This window comes from Orycteropus afer, unplaced genomic scaffold, assembly GCF_000298275.1.
Source record: "Orycteropus afer afer isolate SDZICR_OR568_19922 unplaced genomic scaffold, OryAfe1.0 scaffold00321, whole genome shotgun sequence".
NCBI classification, from domain to species: Eukaryota; Metazoa; Chordata; class Mammalia; order Tubulidentata; family Orycteropodidae; genus Orycteropus; species Orycteropus afer.
Genome location: NW_006921908.1, coordinates 3,267,043 through 3,290,616, shown reverse-complemented (window position 1 = coordinate 3,290,616; position 23,574 = coordinate 3,267,043). Strand labels below are relative to the sequence as shown.

At 37.2% G+C, this 23,574-nt stretch overlaps 2 protein-coding genes across 2 annotated transcripts in view; one reads left to right on the top strand and one right to left on the bottom strand.

The window, feature by feature from the left end:
- ANO3 (anoctamin 3) overlaps positions 1-23,574 on the top strand; it is a 629,748-nt gene that overhangs the window by 499,845 nt on the left and 106,329 nt on the right. The window lies entirely within an intron of this gene.
- Positions 519-7,002, bottom strand: MUC15 (mucin 15, cell surface associated). Its single transcript, XM_007951964.1, has 3 exons — positions 6,309-7,002; positions 2,838-2,987; positions 519-679 (listed from the first exon to the last, which is right to left on the bottom strand). The coding sequence occupies exons 1-3, from the start codon at positions 6,991-6,993 to the stop codon at positions 519-521; spliced, it is 996 nt and encodes a 331-aa protein (XP_007950155.1). The 5' UTR covers positions 6,994-7,002.

Below are 23,574 nucleotides of genomic sequence, written 5' to 3'. Positions count from 1 at the left end.
CATTACCCACTTTACCAGTAACAGGAACTCTGTGCCATGTCCTTTATAGCCCTTTAAGCCAAAAATAAAAGAATCATCCTCCCAATGTTCCATCAAAAGAATGCCAATCTTGAAGTATGGCAGTAGGAGGAGCACTGGAGAATCAACACTTGCTTTCTGTCTCAAAAATTAAAAAAAAGTTTCCTGTTGTCACTGAAGGATTTTGATTACAGGGTTATCGTGGCAGGGCCTTCTAGTTTAGCCTGATTCCATTAGTGTCTCTTACTAAGAAAATATAGACCAAAATCCAAACTAAGGTTAGTTAATGAGTGTTTCAGCATAACCAAAACTTCTAAGAAAAGAAACCTATGGATGATTCACTCTCTCCGTGTGCTTCTGCAACCAGTCTTGTTCTTTTACTGTTCTCTTTTGCATGATCCACATGACAGTGATCTTGCATCATCTTTTGGAAGATGGATTTGTGAGGAGGCCAGGATGTAGGTGACCACTTGTTGTCTGAAGCCCTTTTTCCCTTAGTTTTATACTGAGGTACGAAGTGGAGGTATGTCATCCATAGGAATGCCATCATGTGCATGCTCTCGGCCTTCTGGCATAGATGAATCAATCCCAGTAGGGTTATAGTAATTAGAATTCCCAAAACTCATATCATAAGGTTCCGGTGCATTGTCTAATCGAAGAACTAAAAAAAGTGGTAAAAACAAAATTGTTTTATGACAACGTGGCAGTCTGAAATACTCAGGCTTGATCATCTTACAGAATCTAGAAATTGTACTAGGTGAGTAACTGTACACATTTTGTAGGGATTTTTTAGACATTAGTTTGTTGTTGTTGTTGTTGTTGTTGTTATGTGCCGTCGAGTTGGACCCTCCTTGGTTTCTGAGGCAGTATCACTACGGAAATAGATTGCCTCATCTTCCTTCCGAGGAGTGGCTGGTGGGTTTGAACCTCCAGTCTTATGGTTAGTAGTCAAGTGCCTTAGGCACTACACTTCCAGAGCTCCTAGATATTAGCTGAGAAATTTTAAATAAGTATATATTTTTCAAGCCATATTTCTGAGTGAAGAGAACAGTTTTACTTCCAAAATTTCACCATAGTTGGGCCAAAAATAAAGAAACTAAAGGACAAAGCACTGCAAAAGTGTATGAGTGCTATGTATACAAAAGTGTAGATATATGCATTGTTGACTTTTGAATTACAATTTCAGACTTATCAACATATTTATAATTTTTAACTCATGGTGTAAAAATACCTTTTTAAAAGGAGCATTAATTTTAAAATTAATGTCATTATTGTACCAAGTGTTACAAACAGTCAAATATTTTCATAATGAACTGGAATTTATTTTTAAAGGAAAACAGCCATGCATTGAGACATCTTCAAAGACTGCATGCAGTGACCTTATTAGAAATTTAATTATTCAATTAAGTATTTTCATATGATTCTTATCTATTCCTTGATCCATTGTTTTCAAACCAAGCTCCCAGGAGTCATAGGGCTTTGGGAGAGGTGTCTTAAAGGTAGAGTTCCTGAGTGGTGCAAATAATTAATGCACTGGGCTGCAAACTAAGGCTTCCACCCAGAGGTTCCTCAGAAGAAAGATCATGGCTATTTACTTCTTATATATCAGCCATTAAAACCGCTTTAGAGCACATTTCTAGTCTGACATACATGATGAAGTCACCATGAGTCAGAATTGATTCAATGGCAAGTATCTTGGTTTTGTTTTGGTCTCAATTTTCTTTTAAAGGGTTTTAACAGGTGGTACGGTTGAGCTATCCTCTTATCCCTCATCACAACTGTTTAGATTGTGTAGGTCTGATAAACTTAACTTTTGCGTGAGGCCACAGGGAAAGACAAGGTTTTGAGATTAAAAAAAAAAAAAAGTTTAGAAATCATTGTCATTGGAAATTGCATCCTGTAATTATGAAGAATGCCATTGTTTATTTTATATGGATTACAAGAGGCCCATAAGCAGAATTCTGTTCAATTTACACTTATTGGACTTGGTTATGAAAATAAGTGATATGTCATACATGATCTGAACTTATTAAAAATTAAAAATTAATAACACTTCATCAGTGGGACTCACCAGGGACACTTAACTAATTTTATAGTAGCAAGAGTCTTTGGTGTAAGCGAGTAAACAGTTTTTTTGTTTTGTTTTTCTGAAGGATAAAAAAAGAGATGAATCAAGTATTAAAGTTCTTTAATTTCTGTTCTAATTAATATTATACTACTAAACATCAAACTCTGCTTTATTTTTAGCAGATACATTTTTCATTCATAGATATTATGGTTGACTTCTCATATCACATGGTTGGAAAATTCCTGGATTATGTTCTGACTTTATATATCCAAATTTGAAACTCTCTAGATATTTTTTAGAGACTCATTAAGATAATTAACAGAGGGCTATTGTTTGTGTGTAAACTTTAAAGAATGCCAAGGGAGAATAAATCTTTATTCAAATTACTCCTATTAAGAGATCCAACAGTGGCAAAGAATGGCTTTTCAATCACTTATTAACAAAGTTGACCCTTTTTTCTCTCCTAATATGCTATAATTTTCTTCCAGTTTTATAGATATGTTTTAGATTCTGGGATTACTGTTTTAAACAACTCTTGATAAAATGAGCAACAGTTCCAAATGGCTTTTAAATTCCACTGACAAGACAACAATTTCTTTGGTTTTGTTCTTTGAGATACAGAAAGTGGATCACAATAAATTTTTAGTTTGTTTTTGTCACATGAATCCCTTCTAAGCAATTCAATAAACGTTAACATCCTCACTTAATTAAAACCACTGTGTTCAGGGGAAGTTCTGAAAGTTGTTTTTACCTGGTTCGTTTCTGTCGTCGTAAAGTCGCCGATGGGAAAATGAATCTGTTTTCCTTTTCCCACACAACAAGTAGCCAACAAGACTAAGCAATGAAGCACCCAGAATAGCACCTAAAATGGCCCCAAATACTACTCCTGTATTTCTATTCTCTAGAAAACAAAAACAAAGGCAAAAAAATTAATTTACAGATAAGAAATGGGAAATAATTATTCAAAGAACAAATATTTCATGTGGACTTTCCATATATCAAAGTATGTTTAATAGTATTTTTTTAAAATTAGATAATAGTGATTTCATGTGTGTATGTATTTAAAAAAAAAAAAAAAAAAAACTCACTGTCACCGAGTCAATCCAACTCATACAACTCCTCCTTGGGTTTCTGAGGCGGTATCTCTACGGAAGTACCTTACCGTCTTCCTTCTGAGAAGTGGCTGGTAGGTTTGAAATGCTAGCCTTCTGGTTAGCAGTCAAAATGCCTTGGGCACTATTCCAGCAGATCTCCTAGGATATGTTGGCAAAATACACTTCCTGATAAAACCATACTTATCATTTTTAATTATCTTGAAATTCTCATAAATCTTTGTTTTATAACTGTCTCATCACTTACTAACACCAATAGTACTGGAATTCTACGTGTATATGCTATTAAGACTTAACATTAATGTAAAAAGCTATGTTCATTAAAGTTTTTCTCAATTTGAAATCTCTCATAAACTTAACTGATAAAATGAACTTCAAGCTTGTATCTATAAAAGGTCATAGGAGTAATAGGAAAAGAATTTACAAAATATCAAGTGAAAGGAACCATAAAGAAGAAAAATGGTATATACTAATATAGGATATCCTGATATATTTCCAAATCAAGCAAACAGACCAAAGCAAGATATTGCTTTGCACAATCTGAACAGATATAAAGGTCTGAGCTGAAAGGAGTCCAAAGTTTCACTCTATATCACCTTTATTGAGTATCTTATTTGAAAGCTATTTTAATTTTTAAATTGGTGTGGTTATTATACTGGACTCACAGGAGGTGAGCCCTTTAGTTTTGTACTACTTACTGCCTTATATGCAATTTCCACATCATTATCGCTTTATTTCAATCAATTATGCTATTTTAACTTCTGAGAACTAGTGAGGCATACTAAAATTGTTATTTCTAATAGTATGAAATAGAGTCTGTGTTCAACTTTCTGTGATCCTAATGTCCAAATATTTGGTGTATTTCCTTTTCTGTGTATTTTTTCATTTCTAAAGAACCTTATTAGATAAGCAAGGAGTCTTTTAGGTTCTCTGGTTCTGTATGACTGCCTGATTCTATGAAATTTAATGTTTACATCGGAGCACTGTAATGTTACTATTAAAATAAAAAAAAAGAAAGAACAATTTTATTTTTATTTAGTTTCTTTAGATAATAGGATGATGATAGCAGTAAGCACTCAGTATTGTATCTGCATAGGGAGTCCTCAAGTTAGAAACGTCTGCCTTACAGACAACTTGTACTTGCCTTTATGTAAATTTGCCCTCACTTTGAACCAATTGAACCAACCCCTACTTGCAACATTTCAAGTTCTTCATAACAATCACATTTATTTGTGGTACATGCGGCTTTTGATCATTGAAAAGGCTTCGGACCTTTTCTTGTACTAAAATAAGGTTAATCAGAACCAAATGTACCTGTTCCAACTTGTGAACAAATTGGACTTAACAGACACACTTAGGAATGGATCTCATTCATAACCTAGGGACTGCCTGTATTCAGTTCAGAGAGACAAATCTGGCAATATTTTCAAATGTTCTTTCTAATGGACTATGAGAATATGTATGAATTACAGGGTATGTTGAAATTATAACTAAAATTAAAATATGTGCATACAAATTAGTGTGGTGCTCTAAAGATTAGACTTCAGAATTTGAAATTTTCCTCTCCATTAGCAACAACATTCAAACAGGAATGTGTATAAATGATTTGGTTTTCACATTGTTAATGTAATTGACTCGGACTCAGTGACCCTGTGTACAACACAACAGCCCAATGACTGGTCCTGTGCCATCCTCACAGGGGCTACTGTGTCTGATCCCACTGTTGCAGCCATTGTGTCGACCCATCTGGTTGAGGGCCTTCCTCTTTTCCACTGACCCTCTACTTTACCAAGCTTGATGTCCTTCTCCAGGAACTGATCCCGCCTCATGAGATTTCTAAAGTATGTGAGATGAAGTCTGGGTGCTAAGGAGCCTTCTGGCTGTACTTCCTCTAAAACAGATTTGTTCATTCTTCTGCCATTCCATGGTATATTCGAGATTCTTTACCAACACAATAATTCAAATACATAAATTCTTCTTCAGTCTTCCTTATGCATTGTCCAGGTTTCACATGCATATGAGGAGATAGAAAATCCCATGGCTTGGGTTAGGCTCACCTTAGTCCTCAAAGTGACTTCTTTGCTTTAAAGAGATCTTTTGCAGCAGATTTGCCCAATGCAATATGTCCTTTGATTTCTTGACTGCTGCTTCCATGGGTGTTGATTATGGTTCCAAGTAAAATGAAACCCTTGACAACTTCAATCTTTTCTCCATTTGTCATGATGTTGCTTATTGGTCCAGTTGTGAGGAATTTTGTCTTCATTTTTTACTGAAGGCTTTGATCTTTGATCTTTGATCTTCATCAGTAAGTGTTTCAGGTCATCTTCACTTTCAGCAAGGAAGGTTGTATCATCATCTTCATATCACAGGTTGTTAATGAGTCTTCTTCCAATCCTGCTGCTACCTTCTCCTTGATATAATCCAGCTTCTCAGATTATTTGCTTAGCACAGAAATTGAATAAGTATGCTGAAGGTATACATCCCTGACACACACTGTTCCTGGTTTTAAACCACACAGTATCCCCTTGTTCTGTTTGAATGATTGTCTTGGTTGTGTATTATTATTTCCAAAAGCATGTGAATTTCTAAGATTCAGTTAAATTTTTACCCATTATCTCATAACTATACCTTTACCTCAGTTTCCATTTCTCTTCAGACTAGTCATGTTATCCCATTGTCTCCTAGCATGCCCCCATATAGTAATGGCAAACTCAAAAAACCTCACTACCATCCAGTCGATTTGACTCATAGCAACCCCTCCTGGCTTTCTGAGGCAGAATTGCCCAATCTTCCTTCCAAGGAGTGGCTGGTTGGTGGATTTGAACTGCCAGGCTTCTGGTTAGCAGTCAAATGTCTTAGGTACTATGCCACCAGAGCTCCTACTCTATCACCAGAGAGCCTTAGTAATGACAAGTATATGTTAACTTAAGCCTTAAAATCACTTCAATATTTCCATTGAACATGATGGCTGCTCCCCACAAGAACCATTTGTACTATTATATTGCTCTCTTTTTTTCCCCAGGTTTGTTATGTCTCTCATCTTTAATCTGTCAGATTTACTTAGAGATTCACTTTCACTCAAAAGGAAAGTGGTGATCATTTATATTTACCTTCTTGGGGGTCTGCAGTATTTGGAAAGATTTTTGAGCTATTGGTAAATTTTAGAGTGGGCTGTGGAGTTGTTATTTCTTGATAGGGGGTAAACCCATCCAAACTATCACTGGTTGTGGTAAGCCATGTAGTTGGTTCCATTTGCAAGGGGGTCACAGAGATGGTAGTTGGTGCTGGAGGCAGAATAGTAACTGTCATGGAACTGTTGTCAGAAGCATCTATGGTATCATTGGTCAAAGTATTCAAAGATGAAGGTATAGCAGGTAGTGTAGCATTGGAAGGTACTAAGACTGGGAAAGAATGTTCTTCTTCAACAGATGAGTTCCAAGGCATATTAGAAACAAAGCTGTGGACCAAGGGAGGGCTTGTGGAAATTGTAGATTGAGGTGTTATGCTATCAGAAGAGTTGTCTGTTGACCAGTCACTGGAGAAAGTTGTCTTTGTTTGGATTTTGTTTAATGGATCTAAAGCAGAGGAATTGCTTGTCTTGGGATTGGAAGTTTCTCCACTTTCTTTGTCTGATTTTTCTTCATTTTCCAAAGACACAGTTTCATTTCTCATTGTTTGTAAGACTTCTGTGTTGTTTTGTGGTATGCTTGTTTCTGAATTTTCTTTTCCAAAGCTTCCCAACAGTAGTGAGCTAAACAAAGTTGGTATCAACAGAATTTTGACTAAGGTCAACATTGTAGCTTTCTTTGGTGGTATTTAAATCTGAAAGAAAATAATAGCAGTTTTAGTTACTAAATTAAATATCCACACTAAAACTTTAATAGGCTAGACTCAAATATTTCAAAGGTTGTTTAGCAATTTGATATATATGAGCTCTAGGCATAGTGCCTAAGGCATTTGACTGCTAACCAGAAAGCTGGTGGTTCAAACCCATCAGCTGCTCCTTGGAAGGAAGATTGGGCAATCTACTTCCATAGTGATACTATCTTGGAAACCCAGGAGGAGTTGCTGTGAGTTGGATCCAACTCGACAGCAGTGAGCATATTGGTCAGGGCTGACTTATTTCTTCAATCTACTTATGGAAACATACTGTTTATAAAGATATCACATGGCATATTTATTATGAAAATGACAATACTGATTGTACCATAATTGTATCCATTATTTAAAGTGAATGAGCCAGAAATTCCACTTGAAAACATTTGCTAGCATCTAGTTTGGGTTATTTGAGTTTGAAATTAACAACGCTTTTTTTCATAATGCTTTTCACTTCATCATGCTGTCTTCCTACTTAATGTCACATTATACAGACTTAGTTTTTAACAGGTTATTTAATCCAACCCTCTTATTTATCAGTGGAGAATATGGTTGGTGGTGAGGAGAGTGTTGGAAAAATATGCCCACCTGGATAGTGGCTGAGAGGAGATTTGAAGCCATAAGCAATTCAAGGACACCATTTTGCCACTAAAGCAGAGAAGTGCCACAGTTATTAAAAGGATAGTATGGGAAGAGTGTTAGAATCAGGTTTGTATAAAAATCCTAGCCTCAGTCTCAAACAGCCTGTGAAAAATAACCCCAATAATAATCTTACTGACTTCATAGTGTTGCTATGAAGATTAAATGTGATGTAGGTAGAAGCACCTTGAACAATACAAGTCCTAAATAAGCCCTAACAAACACTAACCTCCATTTATTTTCATTAAAATAATATCTCTTTAATATCTTACAGTTTACAAAATTCACAAATATATCACTTGAGCCTCACAAAGACCACTTGAGACAAAAGTATAGCTTGGGTTACATTCCTTTTGAGATAAATTGAGGCTCAGAGTGGCATGTGACTTTCTTAAAGTCACACAGCCAGTCAAAGGAAGTGTCAGCACTCATAGCTGCTTACCCCAGTTAGATGGTAAGCTAGATTTAAGTTTAAAGTGCTTTTAACTTAAAGATTATTCCTAAATAAAAAAGTGTTTAGACTATTCCTCCTTAAGCAGTGAAGTTTCAAAATTGATATTTAGTTCTTTGACGTGGATCATATTTTTTCTCGAAAAGCCTCCTGACTAAGGATGAGGTAGGAAAAGAGACCAAATAATACAACTTGTATTATTTAGGTCCAGTATTACTTGGACTTCAAGAGCTCTCCCTGAGAGTATTACCAGTATTTTCAGCCTCATTCCTGCTGGGTTTTCATTGAGTTCTGAGGAGCTGCTGAGAAATCCTTCTGATTGTCTGTGGATTTTAGGTGCCCCTCTCTTGCTTGATGATTTCTCACAGGAAGCTACTTACATATATGCATAATACATCCTGATAGACTCTTATTCTTGAAAGCTTTTAGCAAACGTCCATTTCTGAGGATTCCTGTGGTTTTGAGATCTACCACATTGATAAATTGATATTTTACATAACTTCTGTTTATCACTTAAGAAAACTCTACTTAAAAAAGAAAGCCAGACAGGCATACAAGAACATTCATAGTAGCATTATCTTGAGAGGTTTCAACTTAAATGCCCAGCATTAACAGACTGCTTAATACATTGGAGAATATTTATACACAGAAAATTAACAAATCAGACCTATAAGCAACAACATGGATGAATCTCACAAACATATTATAGAACTTAAAAAGTCCCACATTTTGTGTGATTCCATATGCATAAAATAAAAACAGGCTAAAAATAATAATAATGCTAATTTGCCATAAGACTAGAAGAATGAAAGAGTGTTTATAACTGCCATTACTGAACATTTTGAGCAAATATTCTAAAGCAGAATCTTGATCAAAAGAGGGAGAAATGTAGTACAGAATTTCAGAGATTCTGGACTTTCTGGAGCCATGGATGCTAGATCAACCCCTGAAACTATTACCCTGAGATAAACCTTTAACCAAACCCAAAACTTAAGCAAAAGTATACCTTGAAGTCTTCTTAAAACCAAACAATAGTTTAGTTTACCTAGTAGAAAATGTCTGCCTTGAGCACTGTGCTCTTTTAAGAACTATCTATATGGTGTCGAATTGACAATAGCCACTCAAAGATTAGACAGAAAACTTAGGGAGCAGTGGGTTGGTGTTAAAAGGCGAGGAACAACTCAGAAAAGGAGGATGAGAATGATTGCACAACTCAAATAATGTAATCAATGTCACTGAATCATACATGTAAAAATGGTTAAATTGGTGTATGTTTTGGTGTGTATATTGTCAACATCAACAATTAAAAAAAATAATGTTCAAAGTTAAGAAAAGTGTTTGCTGTAGGAAGGAAGGAGACAGTATTATTTGGGAGAGGAACAAGGAAGAGGCTTCTGGGATAATGATGATATTATTTTTCTTGACCTGGTTGGGATTATGTGGCTGTTTGTTTTGATGATAATTCTCTTTGTTTATATATCATTTTCTGTGGTAACCAATAAAATTGTCATTGTTATTGTTGATGTTATGTGCCGTTGAGTCAGACCCGACTCATAGCGACCCCTCCTTGGGTTTCCGAAGCAGTATCACTATGGAAGTAGATTGCCCCATCTTCCTTCTGAGGAGTGGCTGGTAGGTTTGAACCGTCAGCCTTCTGGTTAGCAGTTAAGTGCCTTAAGCACTATGCTACCAGAGCTCCTAAAATTGTGGTTATGTCCTAAAAATTGTTAACACAATTGGAAAACATTATTGTGCATTTATTATATCAATGCTTTACATATCTTCTCATTTAATTCTCACCAAAAACAAGCAATGAGGAAGGGATTATTAACCTCATTTTGTAGATGATTAAGTGATCCAAAAAGAACATAAATAACTTGCCAAGGGTCACACAGCTGTAGCTGAGAGATAAGGTTAGGATTGAAAGCTTGACATGTCTATGTTAAAGTTAGTTTTTATTCATCTATATAACAGAGTTTCAAAGAAAAAGAGGATTTGGTACTCAGCTGCTTTAGAACTTTTCTCACCACTATTTCCTTAGCACATTCCCTCCAAATTTTATTATTATAACCAAAAAAGTTTATAATCCCAATTTTTAAAACATTGGAAAAAATAAAGATTTTTAATTTAAGTGTCTCTCAAAACATACTAAATATGCTTTTATCGTAACTTAACAAATTCTCAACAACTGTCTCTTGTGGTTTCTAAATAGACACTTTTACCGCAGAGTTTACAGATTAACAGACATGAGTTCTTATTGTTCACCAGCACTCCTTTAAACTGCTGTCTTACCTAGAGCTTTTAGAACAATTCAGTTTGATTTAAAAATATTCATACACAATTTTTCAGAAACATCTTTCTCCTGTGAACTTTGTCAGATTCATAGCAAACATCATAGGCTTTGATTATCTACTGCCAGTAATCCAATTAGTTTATGAATTGTCCTTGCCCCTCATTCCCTTATTGTTATATGAGGTTTGAGTTGCTTTCTCTCAAACTAAGCATATTCCAGTTTTCATCTCCAGAGGGGCAAAAATGGTCCTTGCTGTTCTTTTAGTTTTCCCATACTTTTGTATGAGAAGAATGATATTGGACTTTCATTCCTCCCACATAATGTGAATCAACAAAGTGAGTTTTGTTGCTAATGTTTCACCTTGCCTGTAACATTGAACTACCAAGGGGATTCCTACTCCTAACATCAGCTTTTGATTGTAACTTGAAAAGCTAGGGCATCAATGCCTCAAACAAGTCAAGCATTCTGTTATTACCTATAATTTATCTCCTAGGAAAAGGAGAGAAAAGGAAAAGAAGGTATGTTGTGAATACTGTTCAGAAATGAGTACACCTGATGCTTTTGTGAATAAAGGTTTATTCTTCTTATTCTTATATTGCAGTGGAGTATAGTTTTGGCTTCCTGGCTTAAAAGTGAACCAGGTTATACCTCTTACTAGGGTGTCTTTCATCATAAAGGTGTAGATATTGCCAGAAATTGAAACTGTTAGCTGTTATGAACCCCTGCCCTGAAATTTTGCTGAGGCAAAGATCAGGCAATTTTTGTTAAGTTTAAACCCATTCTGAATTGAACAAAGCACATTATAAAGAAGCAAAGACTAATGGAAGTCATATGTTGTTGTTGTTGTTATATGCCATCGAGTTGGACCTGACTCATAGTGACCCCTCCTTGGGTTTCTGAGGCAGTTTGACTACGGAAACAAATTGCCCAACCTTCCTTCCGAGGAGTGGCTGGTGGGTTTGAACCATCAACCTTCTGGTTAGCATCCAAGTACCTTGTTGTTGTTGTTGTTATGTGCTGTCGAGTCGGCCCCGACTCATAGCGACCCCTCCTTGGGTTTCCGAGGCAGTATCACTACGGAAGTAGGATTGCCCAACCTTCCTTCCAAGGAGTGGCTGGTGGGTTTGAACCACCAGACTTCTGGTTAGCAGTCAAGTGCTTTAGCCACTATGCTACCAGAGCTCCTTCCAAGTACCTTAGGCACTGCTAAAATGGCAAGGAGGCCACATGTTCTGACCTCCTAGAACCCCACAAGAGGAAGGCAGAGTCACCATCAATAGTGCAAGGCCTATTCCTGCAAGGCCAGACATGCTGCCTCCCTCCAGCCCTTTCACCAACCGTTCCTCCCAAAGCACCCACCACCTCTCCTCTGGGTTCGATAATTCGCTGCAGTGGCCACACAGAACTCACAGATTATGGGGTTTATTAGGGAAGCACCAGGCTACAACTCAAGTTCAGGAAGAATGCTCAATCTCTCTCCCAGCCCACCGTCTCTCAGCCAAGTCTCTCACAGTCTCTTTCCCAGCAGTGCCAGTCCCTCGGTGTCTCACTCAGCAATGTGTGTCTCTTGTGCCTCTTTCCCAGCAGCATGTGTCTCTTTCTGGGGTGCGTGTCTCTTTGAGCAGCACATTTTCTTCAACCAGCAGTCAGAGAGAGTTCTGTCTCTAGGAGGCCTCCTTTTGAGCCCGGCAGGGTGGTCAAACTAGCCAATCAAAGCATCAGAACTCTAAGCACCTGAGAGAGAGTGGACACCTCCCAGAATGTTGTATTGTGCCATGCCCAACAGAAATAACCCAGGTGGGCAATTTTAGCAATCAGGATCTCCTCAGTTGCTAATAGCAATTCCCACCTTGGAGTTTACAAAGACTTATGGGTAGAAAAGCCACACTAAGTAATTTACTACACCACACGCACAATGCTACCAGAGCTTATAGGTGCCCTCAAAAAAATAAATAAATAAACAGAATCACTGCCATGGAGTCAATTCTAACTCATAGCAACCCCCACTGGGTTTTTAAGGCTGTAAATCTTTATGGCTGCAGACTACCTCATCCTTCTTGTATGGAGCGGCTGATGGGTTTGAATTACTGACCTTTCATTTAGCAGCCAAATTTCTTAAACACTAAACTCTGTATTCTTTCTCCTTTGTACTTTCTTCTCAGACACTCTCATTGCTAAAGTTCAACTCTTTAAATTATATTGTATACTTTGTATGTGAAGTCATGCTGGATTGTGCTTGGCTTGCTTGTATGCCAAGTTCATTTGTTATCCAGGGGCACTGTAGAGGATGTGGGGCAGGCAGAGGTAGAGTAAAAGAAAAGAGAACTTATAGAAAATCAGGAGAACCAGGTAGCATCATGATGAGAACTCCTAAGGGGAATTTTGAGTGTATAAAAGAGGATGTCACCTTGAGAACTAAAGTGTACCTGACCCAAGCCATGGTATTTTCAATCACTTCCTATGCATGCTATTCAAAAGATTTTCACCAGCCAATTCTTTGAGAAGTGGATGACCCCTTCCTTCTTCCAAATCTGCTGCAAAAGACCTCTTCAAAGTGCTGAGGACCAAAGATGTCTCTTTGAAGACTAAGGTGCTACTAACCCAAGCCATGGTATTTTCAATCTCATATACATGTGAAAGCTGGACAATGAATAATGAAGACTGAAGAAGAGTTGATACTTCCGGGTTGTGGTGTTGGTGAAGAATACTGAAAGCACCATGGACTGCCAGAAGAATGAACAAATCTGTCCTGTAAGAAGTACAGCCAGAATGCTCCTTGGAAGTGAGAATGGCCAGACTTCGTCTCACCTACCTTGATCATGTTATCAGAAGGGACCACTCCCTGGAGAAGGATATTATGCTTAGTGAAGTGGAGGGTCAGTGAAAAAGTGCAATGCCTTCAATGAGATGGACTGACACAGTGGATGCAATGATGGGCTCAATTATAGCAAGGATCGTGAGGCTGGCATGGGACAGAGCAGCATTTTGTTCTGTTGCACACAGAATTGCTATGAGTCAGAGCTGACTTGATGGCACCTAACAACAAAAACAACAACTTATGCATGTGAAAGCTACACAATGAATAAGGAAGACCAAAGAATTTATGTAGTTGAATTATGACATTGGCAAAGAATATTGAATATATACCATGGACTACCAAAATAATGAATAAATCTGTCTTGGAAAAAGCACAACCAGAATGCTCCTTAGAAGTGAGGATGGTGAGATTTTATCTCACGTAATGTGGACGTTATTAGGAGGGACCAGTCTCTGGTGAAGACTATCATGATTCTTAAAGTAGAAGCGTCAACAGAAAAGAGGAAGACCCTCAACAAGATGGATTGACAAAGTAGCTAAAACAATGGGCTCAAACTTAGCAATGATTATGAGTATGGCATGGGACCGGACAATGCTTCATTCTGTTCTATATAGGGTCACTATGACTCAGGACCGAATTGACAGCACCTAACAATAACAACAAAAGAAGAATAAATCCAGTTCTCATTGAGTTCATGGGTGCTGCAAATAGTTAATGCACTGGGCTGCTAACAAGAAGATTGCAGTTCAAGTCTACTCAGGGGTTCTTCAGAACAAAAGTCTGACAATATACTTCCAAAAACAGCCATTTCAAACCCTCTGGAGCACAGTCCTACTCTGACATATTTAGAGTTGCCATAAGTCAGAATCAAATCCATGACAACTGGTAACTGAATAGAGCTAAAATCACTGCAAACTTAAACATTTTGAAGGCTAATTATTTTAAAGGGAAGAGAAAAAGATTTCCAGCCACTCTGTGAGACCCTAAATACAGATCTTAAACTTGCATATTGAAATATTTTAATTGTTTCTAGTATTTAACAACTTCCAAGATATCCATTCAGAGTGAGTGAATTTCACTATTTAAAAAAAATAAGTTATCTACATAGGGAGAATGCATGCTATATTTTCCTCTTTCTTTTCTATTGGCATTGAAGATTTTTTCACATAATAATGTGTTTTATATGGAGGGCTGCGTAGTGCCTATGGCACTTGACTGCTGACCAGAAGCCTGGCTGTTCAAACCCACCAGCCACTCCTCAGAAGGAAGGTTAAGCAATCTACTTCCGTAGTGATACCGCCTCAGAAACCCAAGAAGGGGTCGCTATGAGTCGGGCCCGACTCAATGGCATATAACATCAACAACAACATGGAGGGCTGCAGAAGGTCATGACCAAAACAAACACTCAGACCCACATTAATCCCCACAAAAAAGCGTGGCCATTAAATGAAGTGAAGCCATACTTTCTCATCATAATTTTGCTTCCCCTTAAATGCATAAAGTCATAATTCTGCTTAGCCACCTTGCTTTAACTGAGCCATATCCAAGACTTTCTGTGTCTCTCCCAGTTGCTTTCCATCATTTTTTTTTGTTATAAATCTTTGGTTGCCAAGTAGATAGATGAGTTTCCTGTTTGTCATAGGAAACTCAGACTGACCTGTAGCCATAATCTCAGGCAGAACCCTAGTGTTACTCTAAGTGGCCTTTCCAATCTTGGAGAATATTATGCTTTCCTTAAGTGAAAGAGACACAATAGTGGATAACATAAAGAATTATAGTTCTAAAAATGCTTCTTTTATTAGGTTTTGGAAGAGTGAGAAGACTAACTAGCCAGCCACTAGGATTTTTCCTGAGAACCTCAGGCCTATTAAGTCACATTTAATTGACTGAAGAACAAATATTTAAAGGTAAAGGAAAACATAGCTTTCCTTCAGAAAATAATAAATTACAAAATTTTGTGGACATAATGTTTATCAAAAGACTTAGGTATGCTGGCAGTATACATGATCCATGCAGGAAACATATAAGGATTGTCACACCCTCTGCCAATTTGGGAGTACTTAGTCATAAACACCAGTACCGGCAGTTCTCTGATTTATGATTCTCTCCCTAAGAATGTCTTTAAGTCAAAATAGATGCATATGGTTCTTATTTACCCTAACTTTCATGCAAGAAAAGGCTCAAAGCCTTTTCAATGATTTAAAAACCCCAAGTACAGCAAGTAAAGATGATTGTAGTGAAGAATTTGTGGTAAAGGTTGATCCAGTTGTTTCAAACTGAGGGAAAACTTACATAAATTTAAGGCCAAGTAGGAGTTGTCTATAGGTTGGACATTGGTAACCTGGAGACTGCATGTACTTAAATAATTAGGTGGATGAATGTCGCACATAGGAAAAAAAAATTTACCTCTAAAGAAAGTATAGTCCCAAATTCCCAAACATGGAATCTGCAGCCCTCGATTATATTTCACTATCTGTAGGAATAGCCTTTATGGATCAAATGTTATAGAAAGTGATCAAATGAGAAATCAACATCTCTTTAATAAAGGGAGTCTTACATAGTTACAGAATGGAAGTATTTTAAAGAAACTTTATCCACATCTTTGATAGTAACTGATTTAGCCTTTTAGATTTCCAATGAGTGCTAGACAGGTGGTCATAACAAGTCAAGTAAAATATATGTACAACATTTTGCCAACTTTTTAATTAAAGTTTTTACAAAAGATACGTAGAAGCCTGTATCTCATTGTATTACAAGATTGTTTTTCTAAAACGATCATATTATAATACTTAAAACAGCACCTTTAACCCCAAAGGAAGCATTTAAATCTAAGTATTCAGATAATTTATATTCATGCTGCCATTTCCACTTTAAATATTTTGAAACCTTCACTAAGAGCCACCTTAAGGAAAATTTATCTCGTCATCATATACATTTTAAAGAAGAATTTCATTTCATTCAACTGGTTTCATCACCTAACAAATTTGGCAGTAATTCTTAAAGTTAATTAAAAGTGTTAATTTTCATCTGGAAGGATAATTGCTTACTGAAACAACTACCAGGCTTTACAAGGTCCTCTGTAGCTATTTGGCCAGACTGTTCTGTCTGAAGTTGAGGACAGAACAATGAATTTAGAATGAGAGAGAGACAGAGATCCAAAACAACCCAGCAGACGTAAGCGCACTTACCTTCAGGTCTATGAGCTGTGTACACACAGGAACTGAAATGCCACAGTTGATTACAGCTGTCCTGGTCAAAATGAGTCAGCTGTGCTTTAGAGAAAACCGATGGGTTAAGGGTAAGACTGTCACACTGAGCAGGAGGGTGCCAGAGAAACAGAATTAGGTGGGGCTGGCTGCATCGTGCTTGTATAATAGAGCACCTAAGAACTTGACTGACCTGCTTCTCAGCTGTCAGCATTAAGATATCGCCTCACTGAGTCAAAAAAAAAGCCCAACCCTCCAGCTTTCATAGGTTGGTCCTTTTGACTATGGGGCAGGCTCCTTCTCTTCAATGGTAGTAAAACCAGGAGCGTCCATTTCTTGCCTGGTAGTCTGAAGTGAAATCCAAGTGAAAAAGAACAAAGATTTTGTTAAACTCCCCTGCTGTATCAGGAATATCGGACACATCCCAGGTTCCCCTTTTGCAGGTGAGGAAACCAATGTGAGTCATACCCTGCACCTGTTGCTCTATGCCACCAAGTTGTTCTCCTAACACATAACCAAATATTTCTTCTAATAGCATTTGTTCTATTCATGCACTTAAAACTGAACAGAGAAAATGTAGTGGAGTTTGTAGTGAGGGATCCTGTCTGTGGTGCAGTGAAAGGAGTTTTATAAAAAGTTGCACTCAACACAGTGTTGACTGGGATCCTTGAGAAGGCTGTGAAGCATAAGTTAGAAATAATTACCAGGCTGCAGATCAGGTTTCTTGCTGAATTTCAGGAGTTTGGGCAGTTACTGGGGCCTGTCAGAGAATGGCCGTGCAATCCTGAGTAGTCCTTGGACCCTTCTAGATTAAGTAGTTTTACCCTGTATTCTCTTGGTATTTACTCTCGATTTAGAAGTCAGAGAGTTTTAGGAGTGCTCCAGTAATGCTTGATTAAATACTAGGGTTGAGTAACACCCTGGCACACTTCCCTCACTTCCTTTCATGGCTTATGAAAGAGAGAAGAGTGAAACTGCTCTTTTTGGGATTTTCTGCACATCAATATTTGGGAACTGGTGCCAAGATCTATTCAGCTCCGCCAGCCTGGGGTTCATACTTGGTTTCTGTTGTGCAAGGAGATATGTTTCCAACTGGTGACAGAAAAACGAAACTTTAGCTAAAATGCAGGAGCCAGTGAGCTTCAAATTGAAAGCAAAAAATCTGCCCAGTTAATTGGCCCCAGGAAAGAGTGTTGTAATTCTATAGTTTAAAATTTTCTGTCTCCCAAAGGGCCCTTGAGAGTGTGATTAAAAATTAAAGCAACCCCTAAAAAAAATTCACTCAAAGGATATTTAAACTATGTCTGCATTAGTCTGAAAAGAGGCAATTTAAATTTAATCATTTTTTTACTAAGCAGTGGCATAATAGAACTCAATTTGTTGTTTTCAAATTAGCTACTTACTAGAAAAAGAAAACTATTTAAAAAATAAAATATTTTATATCTGTACTTCTAGTGTTGTGCGTGAGTTGGGCAGGATTAGGTATACCATACCCTTGGGAGTATTTCTAGTATGTGTAAGAATATCATTACCCTTTCTAACTTGCCTGTACTAATTATGGCCTATACCAGTCATGGAAATGACAGGGTACTTTGCTACAACTCTTCACGTGCTTTCACTTCTATTAACAGTCAAATGTAATCTCACATGATCCTCCTTCCTGAAGACACTAACTGTGTGGCCTCAGAATCCTTTTTATCATTGCCTTCCAGACACCATAACCAATTGATTAGAAATAACCCTAGAGATAAAATCCTATTTGGCCTCTCTGTTATGAGTACTTCTGAAAATAAAGTCATGAAATTAAAACAATGTGTGCATTTAATGTCATTTGTTATTTAGCTCACTTAGTAATAATCAGAAACCTTTGTGAAGTCACTCGAATGGAAAAGCAATTTCTTGCCAAACAAACAAATGTCAGTGAAATATACTTACTAGTCTATACCATATTCTGAGTAAAACCAATACCATTTCAGACCTTGCTTCTCCAGAGGAATGCAACAATAAGACAACTCTCAAACAGTAATAAAACCAAGCAATTTCATCAATCAAGCCAGCTGAGATGACACATTGTGCAATGTTTATATAGTTTTCTTTTGTACTTACCTACTTACCTATGGTGCCTTTCACTCGGTGCTTTTCAATTGCTTAATTCCCATTAATTAAGTCTCGTAATATATGTTGGAAGAAGAAATACCTTCTCAGTATGAAATGGCTGAAATACTCACAGATGGAGTTTTCAGGACATGAAGGCACATTACTGTCACTGATGGATATGAAAACAAAATCAGAAAGTGGATTGGGATCATGCCTTCTATAAAATCAAAACACTGCTCTGGATCCACAAGGCATTTTTTATAGACCCCATAGCCTCAGAAGGAGTGCTAGTGGTGCAGTGGTTAAGCACTCAATTGCTAACTAAAAATTTGTTGATTCAAATCCACCAGCCCTCCATGGGAAAAAGAGGAGGCAGTCTGCCTCTGTGCAGGTTCCCCTTGGAAATGCCATAGGACAGCCCTAGTCTGTAGCATCATTATGACTTAGAAGTGAGTTGATGGCAATGGATTGATGGCATTGCATGCCTGATGCTGATGGCATAACCTCTACTTAGCAGCACTGCCCTGCAATATCCTTGGCATCAAAATGGAGTTTTTAACCTTTCTGTAAAGTTATAGTTACATGAAGAAGATCATATTTATTATACCTGCAAGGTTTAAAATTAATTTTGCCTAAAGAATTTGGTTCCTGGAAGATAACTCTAAGGCCTTGGGATTTCCTGAGTAATTGAGGTACACTTTTTATCTATAGGCCTCTTGTCCACAAGTCAATGTTTATGCTAATGAGTTGACACAATTGCAGCTGGCCAGGCCAGAATGACCACTTTGTCATATCTTCTAGCTTCAAAGAAGGACTTGGGGAACGGTTCACTCAATCCTGTTCATGTAAAGAGATAAAGAGATCCCAATATACACTCTGCACAGTAAAGCATTATGGTTTTCCTGGTTGGTGAAAGACGTTGATGCATGTGGGAATGTAGTGAGTCCCTTTTGGGGACATGGAAAATCTATGATAAGAACCTTCCCAGACTTTGCCCTCTGCATCTCTTAGTTTTATATTTTTTGCTGTAATAAAAAGTCACCATAAATATAGTGCTTTATATGAGTACTGGAAGTAGTTCTAGTGAATTACTGAAACAACCTGAGAGAGTAGTGGAATCAGCAGGTCAGAGGTGGCTTATCCTGGGGACCTCTGAGCTTATGGCAGATAACCTGGAGGGTCAGAGAGAACCTCAAAATTTGTACTCAGCAATTGTTGAGCCCTGTTGTTGTTCTTAGGTGCTGGTGAGTTGACTCCGACTCACGGTGACCCTGTGTACAAGAGAATAAAGCACTGCCTGGTCCTGTGCCATCTTCACAGTCCTTGCCATGCTGAAACCCATCTTTGCAGCCACTGCGTTAATCCATTTCATTGACGGTTTTCCCCTTTTCCCCTGACCCTCTGCTTTACCTAGCCCTCGTGACTCCCAAACTTATGATAGGCATCCTGAAGAGCTAGTGGAAAACCCTAATTCTGTAGTCAATAGATTAGAAGTGAGGATGTTGCGAGGACTCTCAACCTTGAATGAAGTCTTGGGTAGACTTGGCAGTTCAGTGGCCTGTGATCTTTATCTTGTGAAGTCCGACCTAGTAGGTCTGACCTAGCTCCTAGAAGTTCATGTCAGAGGAAGAAGTGCTGCATGCACAGTTGATTTTAGAACAGATGTGGAAGAAAGGGGACGAGCATTGATAATAAATTCATACTGATTTTGATTTTCACACAGTTTCGTGTCAGAAAAGTGGTATTTGATTTTTTCCCAGACAATACCATAAGACTTAACAGGTGAAAAACATAAGACTGTATGTTGAGTGTTATTTACATTCATGGGACTCATCTTTCTATTGCTATATAATAATAAAATAATTGAATGAAAATAAGTATAAGATTCCAAAAATAATGTTCCATCGAGTTCCATTGTATGTATAAAGACTATCACTGAAGTGCCCTCAGGTAATACAATCATGTTATTTATCTTATTATTAAGTATATGTTTCTTTGTTGCATAAAATATCCATATCCCTAGCAAGAGACAAAAACGAACCCAATTTGTATCCTGTTTCAAACACGTAATTTGCTATCAATGAATTTGATCTATGGAAATAGATTTCCTATGTGATCCTCCACCCTGTCTTCATATCAGAAATAGACATGGAGCTGTAAAACTATCCATATGCCGAGGTCCACTCTGGTTGTGTGCATTTTGTTGTTGTTTGCCTGCTGGGGAACAGCTAGGTTTGGGAACAACTGGCATAATAGACGTCTGTGTGTGTGTGTATGTGTGTGTATGTTTGTGACACAATCCATATTAAAGCAAAGGAAGGAATTATTTTCAAGATTCCACATTCTCCTGGCCCCTCATATTTTCATGATTCCAGCAAATATAGAAATGAAAGTAACAAACACTGTTGCCAATAAATATTGCTGCTTTGTTTTAAAAAAGGAAGAAGAAAGAAATATTGAAGACCCTTTGCCATATAACTGACTCAAAACATTTCTGTAGAACAACTTAATTTAGGTTGGGGATCACCTATCTATGCTGTTTTCTATCATTGCTTATATCATTTTTCAGACATGTGATCTCAGTAGATCTACATAATCTAATATGTAGCCCTGAGGTTACTTATAATTAGTACATCTGGAATCAAAATTAAGTGAAGAAAAGCTTATCCTTTATCCTGGTTTGTTAAACTTTGTTTTTGAATTGTTACTCTGTGTTAATGTAAAAGGACATAGTGCAGTTTCTGGAAAAGGCTTTCCATGGTTTGATTTGATTACATCCTGTGCTCATGTTCTTTCTACTCTGCCTCTTATATCCAACTTACCTGTCTTCAAGACCTAACTCAAGTGCTGCCTCTTCCAGAAATAAGTATAAAACTCTCCAAAACTCCAAACTCACTGCCATCGAGTCATTCCGACTCAAAGTGATCCCCATTGGGTTTTCCGGGCTGTAAATCTTTATGGAAGTAGATTGCCCCATCTTCTTTCTGATAAATAAATATAGTAATAATTATTATTGTTATTATTTATAATAACATATTTTATCCAGCATTTTCAAATAATTTACATTTAGTCATTTAATAATATTGTGGTGAGTATTTATATATTTATTCTTATTTTGGATACATAACTTTTTTCAGAGATGTTATGTTATTTAGCAAGATAATATAGTGTTTATGGAGTAAAGCAAGGACTAGAACCTAGTCAACTTAATTCATTTTCCATTCTTTGTCACTCTTATTTTCTTTTATCTTTCCTACCAACTCTCTAATCCCAAGAGTTGGAAACATTGCTCTCTTTAATTTACCCAACATTGTATCTCTGCTTCCTTTTAGCACTTTCCCTACTAGAAGAAAAGCTCCACTAAGGTAGAAAGTATGTCTTATTTATTCACAGAATTTAGTGACTAAGACAATGGTTAAGAGGAGTAATAGTGAAGGGCAACATTTGCCATGTTGTTTAGTATGGTGAATGCTGTGCTATCCTTTCATCTTATGCTCATAAAAATCTCATAGGCAGGCATTATTATTATTATGCACATTACATAAGAGCAAAACAACACTTTATAAATTTGAAGTAATATGCTTAAAATTACACAGATAGCAATTGGGGGAGCCAATTTAAAACACTGAAGTCTATCCGAACCAGAAACCTTTCTCTTAGTCCTTATAAATAGTTCCTTGGTAAATATATGACTGGTGGGAGGGATGAGTAATACTAATGTACCAAACATGGCAATGTGAATTTCTTAACTTTACCCAAAGATTGGTAAAATTTATCCTCTCTCATAGAGACCTCACTATCCCTGTGGTTTTTATTTCTGTTCAAAACTCTTAGTATTGATTAAAGACATGAAAGCCATATTTAACACAGTTTTGGATGACAGCATACTAAGAGAGAAATTACTTTGAAAATATATATTTCTAGAGAATGCACTATTCTAAGTCATTTAGAGGACATTGATTGACCTGGAATAATTGATAGTGAAAATGTCTCAGGAGTTGGGAAGATGTGGGAGATGGTTACAGAGGCAATACTCATGACACTAGCTGTATGAAAATCAGAATCTGAGAGTTGAAGGATCATGTGGGAAATTTGGGCTTCATCGTGTGAAATTTGGGATCATGAAGGGGACTAGGAGATATAATGACATTAGTCTTAATGGATTCAATTATGATTTATGACCTCAGGGAAAGGTGTGTTTTTTAGGATGTGGGAGTGGGGACATCTTGCCAAGATGGAGAGTTAGGGGCTTCCTTCATATTCCTGCTGATAGAAGATGAGTTTTGCACTGAAGCCTCTTATTCTTAGCACCCAAAACCTCTGTAAGCATTCAAGTAACACCCACAGAGTTATAATATTGCACTTTAACAAATACAGGACATTCTAGATTGCAGGGGTATCATAACTGACTCATTCCTGTACAATGAATGGCATATTCTGTTAAACAAGTTTTTCTCCTTCCAAACCCTAATCTCATTGTAGTGTCTAATCTCTTTAGATAACTGTTGCCCAAGTTATCAACTTATCAACTATATAATCTATTTTTGTTATGAACACAGTTTATGAAATTAAGTTATACCCAGACATCAATAGAGCAAAATTATAAAACTGACAGGTTGATAATATTATGAATTATTTTGTCAACTTTATGAAATAATCTAAATGATTCATTAATGCTTTCACTCTCTCTAAAAAAAAAAAAAAAAAAAATGAAAGCATAGAGTGAAAAACTCCTGACATATATAATTTAAGCTTTTCTTTAGTTTGAAATGTTATGGTAGCTAAAGAAGAACTCAGAGGGAACAGCACATCAGTTGTCTACTGAGTGTTCTCTGCACTCAGTAGAGAACCATGACCTGGAGAGGGGGCAGAGGGAAGGGAGAGATGCCTAAGCTAAGTCTGTTGTTGTTGTTGTTGTTGTTATGTGCCGTGGAGTCGGCCCCGACTCATAGCGACCCCTCCTTGGGTTTCCGAGGCAGTATCACTATGGAAGTAG

Bases quoted from the DNA above. Each gene is read 5' to 3' on its own strand.
- MUC15 (XM_007951964.1), bottom strand. From the start codon at position 6,993: ATGTTGACCTTAGTCAAAATTCTGTTGATACCAACTTTGTTTAGCTCA. The intron at 2,988-6,308 runs GTAAATATAAAT...TTTGTTTTCTAG, and splicing joins TACTGCAGACCCCCAAGAAG to AGAATAGAAATACAGGAGTA. The intron at 680-2,837 runs GTAAAAACAACT...CACTTTTTTTAG, and splicing joins CGACGACAGAAACGAACCAG to TTCTTCGATTAGACAATGCA.